Source organism: Polypterus senegalus, chromosome 11 (genome assembly GCF_016835505.1).
Source record: "Polypterus senegalus isolate Bchr_013 chromosome 11, ASM1683550v1, whole genome shotgun sequence".
Classification (NCBI taxonomy): Eukaryota; Metazoa; Chordata; class Cladistia; order Polypteriformes; family Polypteridae; genus Polypterus; species Polypterus senegalus.
In genome coordinates this window covers 167,396,557-167,411,228 of record NC_053164.1, presented here as the reverse complement: position 1 = coordinate 167,411,228, position 14,672 = coordinate 167,396,557, and the positions used below count along the sequence as shown (strand labels likewise).

The following is a 14,672-nucleotide window of genomic DNA, read 5'->3' as shown; positions in this document are numbered from 1 at the left end:
AAGTAGAAACCATATGTTTGTATGGCTATTTTTAGATATTTTTAGCCCTTATAAACTCTCCCACACTGTTAACATTATTAGAGCCCTCTAGACATGAAATAGCACCCTTAAGTCAAAAGTTTAAACTGTGCTCCATGACAAGACTGAGATGACAGTTCTTTCTCACAATTAAAAGAATACAAACATATCTTCTCTTCAAAGGAGCACCGTCAGGAGCAGAGAATGTCAGAGAGAGAGAGAGAGAGAGATAAAAGCAAACAATCAAAAAATCAATACGTGCTTTTAAGTATGCTGAAGCACCGCGATAAAGCGGAATTTTGTAGAGGAGCGTCCGTATCCTCTAGGCAAACTGCCTCTGTGCAAACAGCCCCTCTGCTCACACCCCCTCCGTCAGGCGCAGAGAATGTCAGAGAGGGTGAGAGAGACAGAGAAAAGCAAACAATCAAGCACCGTGCGGGAGGCATATCTTATATCATTGAGGAGTTTTAGTTAATATGTAATACATGCTTTTATTGGGTAGCTTCTAAGTCATCCGCCAATAGCGTCCCTTGTATGAAACCAACTGGGCAAACAAACTGAGGAAGGATGTACCATAAATTAAAAGACCCATCGTCCGCAGAAATCCACGAACCAGCGAAAAATCCATGATATATATTTAGATATGTTTACATTTAAAATCCGCGATAGAGTGAAGCCGCGAATGTCGAAGCGTGATATAGCGAGGGATTACTGTATTGCCATTGACTGTATCAGTATACAGAAACATTTTATGATGTACAAATCTGATTTGTTACCCAAAAAAACAGTCAAACCACTAGCCAGTATATCTATATTAAAGCAAAGAGTAATAAAATAAAAATGTTTAACTGTATCTGAAGTTAAATGTAATACTACTTTTGAGTTTCATAGACTTATCTACAAATTTGCATTGATGCCCAGCTCATTTAATTTGTAACGCTCACATATACTGTATTTACTGAGTAATAACAATAAAAAGGACTTTTTTTCACTACATGCAATCTAATTTTGCCACATCTATATAGTACATTTTTAAATACTGTCCTTTTAGAAGAAAAACATACCTTTTAAGGAAATTGAAAATCGTGACTTTTTTACCGCAAACATCTCATACTTACATCAGCAGGCAAATGCAAGTACAGAAGTTATTAACCAATAATGAACACTAAGCAATCTAATCCTTTTTGAGGCAGAATATTGGTTAATTACACAGAAAGGAACCTTAGTACATTTCATATGGTGTTTGGTGTTTATTAGCAAATGAAAGGTGATTTCAATTTTCCTTTTATATAAGGAGGTTATTTATAGTGCAATCAATCTCTGCAATATGTTAAGATTTAATGTGTATCCAAATGGCACTGGATTTCTGCTGAATTCATGTGACAGTTTGCATTTCAATAATGCATCTCACTGTAAGTAAGACTTTTATGCACTATGTTCAAGTAAATATGTAATTATATATAAAAAAAAAAAAAAAGATTGATCTGATTGGCACTATACCCATACACATCTACAGTACATATAGATACGTGTGTAAATACAGTGAATTTAGAAAGTATTCAGACACTATGCTTTTCACATTTTGCTACTAAATTCACCCTCCACCCCCCAACATGAAGCAACACTTAATAACCATAGAATGACAAAGCAATTTATTCAATTATTTCAATCTCTTAAAAATAAAACACCAAAATATCACATTGACACATCTACATACAACAGCACATTAACGCTACTGAATTTCATTTATTGCATCTCTATTGAAGCTCTGTTGTTAAAGCACAACGTTATTAGTCAGGACGTTGTTGACCAAGTCATGTGTGTTTTTGTGTGCTCACCAGTGCATTCTTTCTTCTTAATGATAATCCAGACAATTAATGTAGGTGATCCTAAGACTTTACTGATGTCTCTAATGGTTTATTCTTGTTTTTTTATTCTCATAATGGCCTCTTTGACTTTCATTGGCACAGCTCTTATTTTCATGTTAAAACAATGGCACTTAATGACTCCAAACGTAGTCTGTAGGCATAATCAAACCTAGGTATCTTAAACCACCACTAATGTAGCAATGAAACCCACCTGAGTAATCACAAACACCTGTGAAGCCAATTGTCCCAAACATTATGGTGTTCTGAAATGGGGGGACACGTAGAGAAAGTGTTGTAATTTCTACATGGTGCGGCCGAAATGTATGCAAATACTCAATGTACAATTTAATCCTGTCTGAATTGATTGATTTGTAATTTTAATCTGTGATGCACAGGTGTCTTTGTTCCAAGCATTATGGAGGGCATTGTACACACACACACATACATGCACACAAACACACAGTATATTTCAAGCAATCATGATTAGCAAAATACATGTTGGCTTCCAAGTGAATATATGCCAACTATACTATGGTTTTAAAAATCAAGTAATTGCTCTTCTAATCTTACTCAAAAATGCAAAAAAAAAGGTGAAAAAATACTTATTTCTCTTTTGGAATTTTTGACCTCCAAAATAATTTTCTTGGAAATCCATGGTGCAAATAACACAAATTTAAATAAATCAAATAGGCCAGGATATATTGTGTCAAGAGCATGTTACAATTAAATTATGTTTCACCAAAGATGGGTTACCTGCTTTTCTTTCTTCTAATGCAAATAAAAAGTAAATAAAAGTCTAGTCAGGCATTATAATGTAATACTATTTACATTTTTTTACTGTCTTATGCCAAAGTAAACATGATTCAAAAAACAGCACGGGGAATTCGCTGTTAAGTTATAATAGGTCTTTAGTAAATGCACTCAAAAATAAACTTAAGGCTTAGTAAAGTATATCCTTACGTTTTCAGTGTGCCAGATGTCATCAGCTCTGTTACAAGAACAATGCATTTCTTTCCTTTCGATGGAGATTCCCAAGAATCATAAAAGCGAACAATATTTGGATGCTGAAGACCTTTCAGCATGCCAGCTTCTTCTTTAAATCTCTGCCTTTCTGACTTTGTAAGCTTTCGATCCTAAAACAGAACAGAATACGAGTTTAGTGTGACACCTTTAACAAGATTATTTGATGAAAGTCAAATAATATATGGAACCTTAAAAACTATTTAAAAAAAATGGAGGGAAGACTATTCAGTTCATCAAGCTCGTTTTCATTACTACAGCCCTGCCTAGAAGTTGTTACTGTAGATCCTAGTGCTAGCATAAGATCACATAGGGTTTAACTTAATTAATAGGAAAAAAAAAATTAAAAATGAATAAATCATCAAATCAGTTATTTTCACTCAACACAAAACCTAAACATCTAAAGTTGAGGAATACTCATCTACCGATGCTATGAAAAAATATAAAAATCACTTAAGCATGGTTGTAAATCAATGTCTGACTTTCATTGGTTAAATTTCATAGAATTTTTATTTATTATTACTTTTGTCAGATTAAAGTTATTTCTGTGACCATTTTGAGTTTTTCTTTCATTGACTGAAGGGTACCAACAATTTTGTCCGTGTGTGTGTGTGTGTGTGTGTGTGTGTGTGTGTGTGTGTATGTGTGTATATATATATATATATATATATATACACATATACATACATATACATATACATACACACACACACTTATACACATATATACAGTGGGATGCAAAAGTTTGGGCAACCTTGTCAATAGTCATTATTTTCCTGTATAAATCGTTGGTTGTTACAATAAAAAATATCAGTTAAATATATCATATAGGAGGCACACACAGTGATATTTGAGAAGTGAAATGAAGTTTATTGGATTTACAGAAAGTGTGCAATAATTGTTCAAACAAAATCAGGCAGGTGCATAAATTTGGGCACCACAAAAAAAAAAAATGAAATCAACATTTAGTAGATCCGTCTTTTGCAGAAATTACAGCCTCTAAACATTTCCTGCAGGTTCCAATGAGAGTCTGGATTGTGGTTGAAGGTATTTTGGACCATTCCTCTTTACAAAACATCTCTAGTTCATTCAGGTTTGATGGATTCCGAGCATGGACAGCTCTCTAACTCACACCACAGATTTTCAATTCTATTCAGGTCTGGGGACTGAGATGGCCATTCCAGAACGTTGTACTTGTTACTCTGCATGAATGCCTTAGTGGATTTTGAGCAGTGTTTCGGGTCGTTGTCTTGTTGAAAGATCCAGCCCCGGCGCAGCTTCAGCTTTGTCACTGATTCCTGCACATTGGTCTCCAGAATCTGCTGATACTGAGTGGAATCCATGCATCCCTCAACTTTGACAAGATTCCCAGTCCCTGTACTGGCCACATAGCTCCTCAGCATGATGGAACCACCACCATATTTTACTGTAGGTAGCAGGTATTTTTCTTGGAATGCTGTGTTCTTTTTCCTCCATGCATAACGCCCCTTGTTATGCCCAAATAACTCAATTTTAGTTTCATCAGTACACAGCACCTTATTCTGGCTTGTCCAAATGTGCTTGAGCATACCTCAAGCAGCTCTGTTTGTGCTGTGGGTGGAGAAAAGGCTTCCTCTGCATCACTCTCGCATACAGCATCTCCTTGTGTAAAGTGCGCCGAATGGTTGAGCGATGCACAGTGACTCCATCTGCTGCAAGATGATGTTGTAGGTCTTTGGTGCTGGTCTGTGGGTTGACTCTGACTGTTCTCACCATTCGTCGCTTCTCTCTATCCGAAATCTTTCTTGGCCTGCCACTTCGAGCCTTAACTTGAACTGAGCCTGTGGTCTTCCATTTCCTCAATATGTTCCTAACTGTGGAAACAGACAGCTTAAATCTCTGGGACAGCTTTCTGTATCCTTCCCCTAAACCATGATGGTGAACAATCTTTGTCTTCAGGTCATTTGAGAGTTGTTTTGTGACCCCTTGTTGCTACTCTTCAGAGAAAATTAAAGTAGGATGGAAATTTACAATTGACCCCCTTAAATACTCTTTCTCATTATAGGATTCACCTGTGTATATAGGTCAGGGGTCACTGAGCTTACCAAGCCAATTTGAGTTCCAATAATTAGTTCTAAAAGTTTTGGAATCAATAAAATGACAACGGTGCCCAAATTTATGCACCTGCCTGATTTTGTTTGAACAATTATTGCACACTTTCTGTAAATCGAATAAACTTCATTTCACTTCTCAAATATCACTGTGTGTGTCTCCTATATGATATATTTAACTGACTATTTAACTATTTTGCGCCCTCAGTCATTCGCGGACTTATCCTTAGAACCTAACAACTAATTGTTAGCGGAAACCACAAATATCCTCCATAATTTTTATGGCTTTTTTCGTGGCAATACTGTACTGCAGAGAGAACCGAGGCTTGGGATGGTGATAGTAGCCAATAGAATTTACAACAGCAACTCCCAGCAGTCCCTGCAGTGAATCTCATTGGTCTTCTGCTTAGGGTGCGGGGCTGTTGATGTCAAAGGGTGTCAGCGCGGCTTTTAAAAAGGGGGCCAATGACAAAAAGCAAAAAGAAAGTTTTTGTAATTTGTGTCACAAGTTCCTGTCTGTCTGCCTGCCTTCTGTTGGGTTACCTGCACTTATTTGTTTTGTACATGAGGATTGTAAGTGGATTCATGGCTATCCTGCAAAGAAAGGAGCGCTCCTGAACCCGTCCATCCATCTTCACCATTTTCAGGAACTACCGGTAGGCCTATCTTTACTTTCCTATTCAAAGTGCGGATCCCTGGACTATTTTTATCATTACATTTCATTCGTTGCCATTTTTCATTGACTTTTTCATGATTTACTGTGTGTGTTTTGTTGTATTTAATGTGTAATCGCCGTAAGGGGAACAGGGGTGGTATCGTGGTTTTCTTATTTCATTTCTTTTCATTACATTCTTTATTTGCTGTTTTATTACCGGTTTGCTTTGTTTTTGTCTCTGTTTTTGAGTGTATGCTGGTTGGGTCAAGGCTGGGTGCGTCCCTGGAATCTCCACCATAAAAATAAATAAATCGCTGTCGACAGTGTGAATCTTAGCGGCACCGGACTGCTACAGCGTTATTTATTTCTCCTTGCTGCCGATTGACTGTGATACATCTCCAGCTAAGTGTTCTTGTGTTTTCCATTTACTTAAAAGCCTGAACAGTACCTGTCCTTTATGGCTGATTGCTTTGTTTCTCTCTCCTCCCCCAGACATTCTCTGCTCCTATAGGGCGTTGTGCTCCCCTATGACTTTTGTCTATTGTTTAATCGATAACTAACCGTATACTGAGCTTGTTTTACTTCTGAATGAGACATGTTTGTTTGAAGTGTTTAAATAAAGTTCCTGTCTCTACAATCTCCTGTGTTTCTGTGTCCCAAGCGTGGCACCCAGCTGTACTGTAGCCGCACTAAGACTAGTCTGCCAGCGTCAGTGCTTACCTCTGTGTGCTTGCATGCACCCAGCTCAAGCACAGTTAGCTCAGTGATTTACATCCATGGCATCAGTTGCACTTTGTACATATTGTTCCAGTAGTTTTTTTAAATAAGTTTTTACAGTTCATTAGCAGTCTGTAAAATGATCAGTGTTGCAGTAATTGTGATGCTCTTTGCATTAAAAAAAGTGTTCCATTAAAATTTCACTTTTTCTTTGTTAATTGTGACATTTACTTAAAGTGCAGCAAAAAAGTATTTGGCGTCCAGGGATTCATTAACTCCCAAGTATGTGGCAGTTTAAGAGTTAAAGCCCCAAGATGCCACCGAAACAAGCTCTACCATCTAAGGCTTCTGGCAATGAAAACGCTCTTGCATGAATTATAGTACATATAGCGGTAACATCTGTATTTTACATTCTAGCATTTCGGGAGACACAGCAGTACAGTATACAGGTTTACCTTTACATTCTTTATTTTTAGGTAATGTTTTACACCTAGTTTGAAATTAAAGTGTTTTGGGGACATATTTTGGTTTAAACTATGAAAACAGGCATTTTTTTTGACCACTTTAAAAATTTACGGTTTTCACAATTCGCGGGTGCTTTACATATACATTAGATCTTCTGGTCAGTTGTCTCTTGTTGTCCCTCATACCAAGTGTAAAACCAAGGGGGAAAGGGCTTTTGCAGCTGCTGCTCCTCGTGTGTGGAACTCATTACCTCATCATATAAAGGAGTTGTCTACAATTGAACTGTTCAAAACAAGATTAAAGACTCATTTCTATTCACTAGCATTCCGTGACCTTCAGTAATACTGATGGTTTCCTCTTTGTGATTATATAACATTACTTCAATTTATTATTTATTTTATTTATGTTCATATATTTTATTTCTATTTGTGTTGTTTGTTTTCTTTTGTTCTATTATTGTAAGGCACTATGGCCACAGCATTCTTATGTTGTTTTAAATGTGCTATATAAATAAATGGATATTGACATATATACACATATATTATATATACACATATATTACATTACATGTAAAATTCTGCTACAACAAACTGCCAGGGACCTAAAAAATATTTCGTTGTAACGAAAATTTCGTTGTAATGTGATTCTGTATTTGTCACTATAGTGCTTTCTTTAACTTGCATCCATGTGTTTGCAATCATTTCAATAGCTTCTTTCGCGTTAATTTTAATGTCCTTTTGTCTACAAGTTATGCTGACGAGAATTTTTCTCAGCATTTCCTTGAGATAATACATTTTCAGGGTGCAAATGATGCCCAAACCCAATGGCTGAAGCACTGCCGTGCCACTGCGTGGGAAGAATTCAACGCTAACATTATCTAAATGTGGAAGTATGTTGTGGGCAGCACAGTTATCAATCAGAAATCAAATCATCCTTTTCTTCTTCTTCATATTGTGAGGTTTCTGAACTCTTTTTGGACAACCCCCACTCCCCACCCAACAAGAACGACACACTGCAGTGCATCCCAAAGCGCGATTGCAGAGTCTGTGGAAGATTGTTTGTCCGTTGCCAGGGCAGGGCAACAGTAGGCTGACAGCGCTGCAGTGAAGCGCCACAGGAGCAAATCATAAAAGTTTTTGGGAACGCTACAAGTCCCTGTCTTGCACCCCAAAACACGAGGCTTAGTCTCAATAGTTTAGCAAGTCCAGCTTTATTCAGCTTAAAACAGGAACAGCACGGTTATTTATTGTAGCGAGATCTGCCACTCTTCTATATATAGACACAGCAGTCAGGCAGGGTTGTGGCAGGGTTAGTGGCCAAGCAATACTTTTCCCTGCATTTACAGGTGATGTTCCTTGCATCACCTATCGAGATCTTTTGTGTTTGCTTCAGTGAAGAGCCGCAGCAGAGCTGTGATCCTGCTGTTGCTCCAGCAATAGATAAACAGTCTTCCGTAGATGCAGTGATCACACTTCAGGATGCTCTTTGGTATGTTGTCCAGTTAGGGGAGGTCCCAAGAGAATTTAGAAACCTCACATTTTCTTGAATGAGTGCCGCATTAATAGTTTTTTTTTCTGGATGAGCATCACTGAACTACATAAAAACTGTTTTTTCGACGCCTTAAAATACAGCAGTTCGCATACGTTTGCAACCCAAGATTTTTCTTTTTTTTTTGCTCGGTCTTTGAAGAAAGTTGATAGTGTTGATGACGAAATTCACTGTTTTGTTTTTTTTTTATTCTAATATGAACCGTTATCGTTTTTTTGTGTCTGTCATTTCTATAGGAGGGTGACAATGAGTTAAATTCCAATGGATGTTTTTCAAATGCTGACGAGCAATAAGCAAAAGGTATCACTGAAAACAAAAACAGCAAAGTACAAGGAAAGTTTGAAGATAGAAAAAAAATATATTAGTGTTTCTGTTTGGGGATCGTTGTGCACAACTGAGATGCGACCACAGAATTATCTGCTCTATGGATAATTCATTCGGGAATTTCAAGGTCTTTTGGGCACTTTGTTGTAATGAAAGTATCTGCTGAATGTATTTCGTAGTAACAAGATTTCAATAGATTCATGCCATATGGGGAAACTGACAGGACCATAAAAATACTTCGTTGTAATGAAAATTTTGTATATTATATATACATATAGTATATTCACACACACAGACACACTCTTTTGTTCTGCCATTGCTTACATTGTTCCATTGTGTTCTGAGACCAGTCCAACCAGTCATTAATATGGACCCTCAAGTACTCACAGAAGTGGTTCACTCCTACATCCACGCCTTCCATGAAAACCCTAAATACAAAGAGGACTGTTTGATTTATGTTAGGTAGATTGCCCAGAGGGGACTGGTCTCTTGGTCTGGAGCCCCTACAGATTTTTTTTTTTCTCCAGCTTTTGGAGTTTTTTTTTTTTGCTTTTTCTGTCCACCCTGGCCATCGGACCTTACTTATTCTTTGTTAATTAATGTTGACTTATGTTTACTTTTTATTGTGTCTTCTATTTTTCTATTCTTCATTTTGTAAAGCACTTTGAGCTACATTTTTTTGTATGAAAATGTGCTATATAAATAAATGTTGATTGATTGATTGAATGGACGGACATAGAGGCTCTTTGATGCAACGAAACTCAATAGCCAGTTCCTTTCCTTTGTAGATGTTAAGATGTAGACAAGACAATTCTCTTTGCACCAAGAAACAGTTTTCACCTGACTTCTCCTATACTGTGTCTCATTCCACTTATCAATAAACCCCCATAAGTGCAGAATTACCTGGGAATTTCTGCAAGTAATATGACTAGGTGTTATATTTATAGTCTGAGGTGTATAGAGTGAAGAGAAATGTCAAGAGAAAAAGTAATGATTTGTGCACTGCTAAATAATGGAGCTGTCTGAAAATGAAAAGCATCTGTGTCTGTTCAATTAACACTAGAATCCCTGGAGCCTACGAAAAAAGTCTTAATGCCCAGCCACCTTCATTTGCACCTCTTCATCAGCACAAGCAGTCTGTTATCCCATCTCCCACAAACTCAGCCAGAAAGTCAGACACAAAACTCTCAGAGCTCAAGTCTGTTTTTTTGGATGTGAGGTGCCTAGAATTGTATAAGGTAAACAATATATCATTATTTGGAATACATACATTTTATGTGTGTTCCATGTCTACAACGACCTGGGTAAATGTAAGATGACGGGAAATGTGAGGTAAGAAATGTTGAACACATAATTAAAACAGAAGCTTTTTATACGTTATAACAATAATGACAAAATGCTGACATGAAATGTATGTGTATGTGTGAGGACTGAAGTCCAAATATCAAAAAAACACTTTCACAAAAGGTATAATAAAACAAGTGCGCTTTTATTCAAGAATGTTCAATTTACATATTGCTGGCAATGAGTAAAAACCTATGCCCAAATATCAATTGACAGATAGCGACTTGTCTGCTTGGCTAATGTAGAAAAAAGAACTGCAGCCTTGTAATCAAAAGGTTGCGAGTTCAAGTCAGGGTTCTCCCCATTTTGAGTAGTGAGCCACTATTATTATTACTATTATACTGTATAATAAAAATACACATTTGATTTGAGTCTGTAACACCCAGTGTAAATTTTGGCTACTTGTAAAAGTTATCGCTCGTTTTTTTTATTATTCAGTTTTATTCTCTAAGTGACGTTCACACGGTACAACAAACTTGATTCTGCCTGTTTGAGTTGATGGCATTTATCTCCATTCTTTTTACAAGAGCAACGCTGTAGCTGATGCCTGCTCCGAACTGTTTGTTGTAGCAGCAATCAAAGATACAATGTCCTGTGAACGCTATCAGACTGGACAAAGGCAGTACCCGTAGCAACAGACAGCTTCTTCACAGCGCTTTCTCCGGCTAATAGACTGCTGCACTTTGCTTGGCACCATAAAGTGCTAAATTCACTTCAGTACGCGGGCAATTTGCCATGCTAGTGTTTAGATCTGTACACGCCCCAAAAGAAGAATCCTTTAATTTCTGTCTATAACAGCCGGTGTAAAGTTTGGTATGAAAACGATTTTCTGAACGTTTGTTTATTTTTTAATATCACAATGACTCAAGATCTACAGTGTCAGATACTTATTCAGTTTTTCATCTTATAAAAACCTCAGTAAAGGTGAAGGCTTCACACTGATCACAGAAAACCTCGTAAGTAATTTGAATCTGGACAGAACAGTAAGAATATATTATGATTTAAATTATTAACATCTACCTTGTACCGATACAGAAAAGGAATTGAAATTAATGGTTAATTATTGGCACAATGGAAGCAGCACATTAAATACAGACATATGTATGGTAATTTAAGAACTCATAAATTATGATACTGAATATGATGATCTTGACATATGTCACAGAGTGATATTCTGTCATCAAGTACCTCCTGTTCAAAGTAGTGCATCTGGAAATGGACCACAGATTATTTGCCTTAGTCATCAAATGCACTGTTGAAATGTAAAAGGGAAAATGATAATACATTATCCAAAATAGGTAATCTAAGTAATCTTATAAATTGGATTAAATCACATCTTGCCCTCTGATAATAAAGTGATGACACTGGGTCCTTTCACTCAAAACACTGAAATTAGTGCTCATGTAAAACAGAAATTTCATCTATTGGCAACCTCATATCACTTCATACAGACGATATGCTTAAAGTGCTTGAGAAGTGGATTTAAAGAAAATGGAAAAAAAAATTAAAATCCTTACCCAGAGAGTGTAGATACTTTCATAATTTTTTGCACAATAAACAGAATATGCAAAATTAAGCAAACGGATCTTTCAATCTAGTGTAGCATGCCAGACATCAATATTTAAACCAAGAGCACAAACCAAATATATCCATACATTAAGAGAAACTTAAAGAGTCTCAACAGCCCAATAATTCATCCACCAACTTTCATTTTAAAAGAACAGCTTTTGACTGGAACAAATCAACTGATACATTTGAAAGGCCAGTGCTCTGAAATCCATAAAAAACAACACTGTATGCACATGCACATCATGACTTCCTGATAATTTACCTTGATAGCAACGAATAATTTACAAGGCACCAAAAACAACAGCACAGTATCATGTAAGATTAAGAGCTGGGAAGGGGTTTTCAGTATCGGGCTCTTTACAGAAGTGAGTGTTTGGAGCCACACACTGAAAGCATATAGAAACCTACAGTCATCTGATGTTGTTTACATTTTACTGAATTACCGAAAGTGGAGCTGTCTGTATACTGCAAAACAATTCAGCATTTATTTCAGGATGAACTATTGGCTTCTTTGTTTTCTAAATTCTCTCAGCCAAATGGACGACATCATCCAGAAGAGTCTAAGTAAACAGAAAAAGATATCAAGCCCCTCCAAACAAGTGCTTCACAACTGCTGGGACTGTAATCACAGAATGAAAATATACCACATTTATGAAAAAAAGCAGAGTATAAGAACTGAACTTTTAATAATACAAACCGGATTCCAAAAAAGTTGGGACACTAAACAAATTGTGAATAAAAACTGAATGCAATGATGTGGAGATGGCAAATGTCAATATTTTATTTGTAATAGAACGTAGATGACAGATCAAACGTTTAATCCGAGTAAATGTATCATTTTAAAGGAAAAATATGTTGATTCAAAATTTCACGGTGTTAACAAGTCCAAAAAAAGTTGGGACAAGTAGCAATAAGACGCTGGAAAAAGTGCATTTGAGCATAACGAAGAGCTGGAAGACCAATTAACACTAATTAGGTCAATTGAAAACATGATTGGGTATAAAAAGAGCTTCTCAGAGTGGCAGTGTCTCTCAGAAGCCAAGATGGATAGAGGATCACCAATTCCCACAATGTTGCGCAGAAAGATAGTGGAGCAATATCAGAAAGGTGTTACCCAGCGAAAAATTGCAAAGACTTTGCATCTATCATCATCAACTGTGCATAACATCATCCGAAGATTCAGAGAATCTGGAGCAATCTCTGTGCGTAAGGGTCAAGGCCGTAAAACCATACTGGATGCCCTTAAACGACACTGCACCACAAACAGGAATGCTACTGTAAAGGAAATCACAGAATGGGCTCAGGAATACTTCCAGAAACCATTGTCAGTGAACACAATCCACCGTGCCATCCGCCGTTGCCAGCTGAAACTCTACAGTGCAAAGAAGAAGCCATTTCTAAGCAAGATCCACAAGCTCAGGCGTTGTCACTGGGCCACGGATCATTTAAAATGGAGTGTGGCAAAATGGAAGACTGTTCTGTGGTCAGTGGAGTTACGATTCGAAGTTCTTTTTGGAAATCTGGGACGCCATGTCATTCGGACCAAAGAGGACAAGGACAACCCAAGTTGTTATCAATGCTCAGTTCAGAAGCCTGCATCTCTGATGGTATGGGGTTGCATGAGTGTGTGTGGCATGGGCAGCTTGCATGTCTGGAAAGGCACCATCAATGCAGAAAAATATATTCAGGTTCTAGAACAACATATGCTCCCATCCAGACGTCATCTCTTTCAGGGAAGACCCTGCATTTTTTAACAAGATAATGCCAGACCACATTCTGCATCAATCACAACATCATGGCTGCGTAGGAGAAGGATCCGGGTACTAAAATGGCCAGTCTGCAGTCCAGATCTTTCACCTATAGAGAACATTTGGCGCATCATAAAGAGGAAGGTGCAACAAAGAAGGCCCAAGACGATTGAACAGTTAGAGGCCTGTATTAGACAAGAATGGGAGAGCATTCCTATTTCTAAACTTGAGAAACTGGTCTCCTCGGTCCCCAGACGTCTATCGAGTGTTGTAAGAAGAAGGGGAGATGCCACACAGTGGTGAAAATGGCCTTGTCCCAACTTTTTTGGGATTTGTTGACACCATGAAATTGTGAATCAACATATTTTTCCCTTAAAATTATACATTTTCTCAGTTTAAAGTTTTGTTCCGTGATTTATGTTCTATTCTGAATAAAATATTAGAAGTTGGCACCTCCACATCATTGCATTCAGTTTTTATTCACGATTTGTATAGTGTCCCAACTTTTTTGGAATCCGGTTTGTATAGGGAAAAAAATGGAATTACATGTTTAGATTGGTATTCATGAAAGACAAAAACTGGATCAATCTGGAAAAATATATAGACTAATCAAAAATGTTTTCAGGATTCTGAAATTACATTATTGAAAAAAAATTGATTGTCACTATTAGAAAACATGGGGAAAATTGGATTAATCCATTAATCTTCTAACTCTACTTTTTACTATCAACAACAGATGCAAAACAGGAACCAACCCTAAACTAGGAAGAAGGCAACAACTCAGCCACACTTATATACATAGTATACTCAGGGTTGCTGAACTGGAGGAGGAGGAGGAGGAGCAGGCTGGCGTGCACTTTAGTAGAGAATTGGATGACCTGGCCCAAGTGTTCTTTTGAAAGGTTGTGTGTAGCTGTAAGGGGGGCAGGAGGAGACTGTAAATCATACAGGTACAGATAGGTGGGTCACAGTCACAAGGTGCAACATAAGGAGCACACATTGTTCATTGGCACCAATAGCAGGACAGTGTCTCTGAAGATTCTAAAATGGTAGGCAGGCATGAGGAGCCCCAACAGGCCACCTCAAAATCAGTTCCCAGAAACAGAGAGGTAGTGATAGTTGAGGACTCAATCATCAAGTACAGGTTTGCTCTAGAGACAGAAAGTCTCACTTGGTGTGTTGCCATCTGGCTGCACAGCTGGGAGAACTCCCTAAAAAGATACAGTTATCATTGTCCATGTTTAAACAAATGACATACATAAGTCTGCCAGTTTGACAATCCAAATTTAAAGAGTTAGGTGCCAGG

The 14,672-nt window shown here is 37.4% G+C and overlaps 1 protein-coding gene across 6 annotated transcripts in view; it reads right to left on the bottom strand.

The window, feature by feature from the left end:
- The window catches only part of LOC120539703 (serine/threonine-protein kinase WNK1-like), a 332,709-nt gene that overhangs the window by 277,899 nt on the left and 40,138 nt on the right, over nucleotides 1–14,672 (bottom strand). For all 6 annotated transcript variants that reach the window (XM_039770078.1, XM_039770079.1, XM_039770080.1 and 3 more), the window contains exon 3: nucleotides 2,847–3,019. In XM_039770078.1, the coding sequence (XP_039626012.1) occupies nucleotides 2,847–3,019 (173 nt within the window). The remainder of the gene's footprint in view (nucleotides 1–2,846; nucleotides 3,020–14,672) is intronic.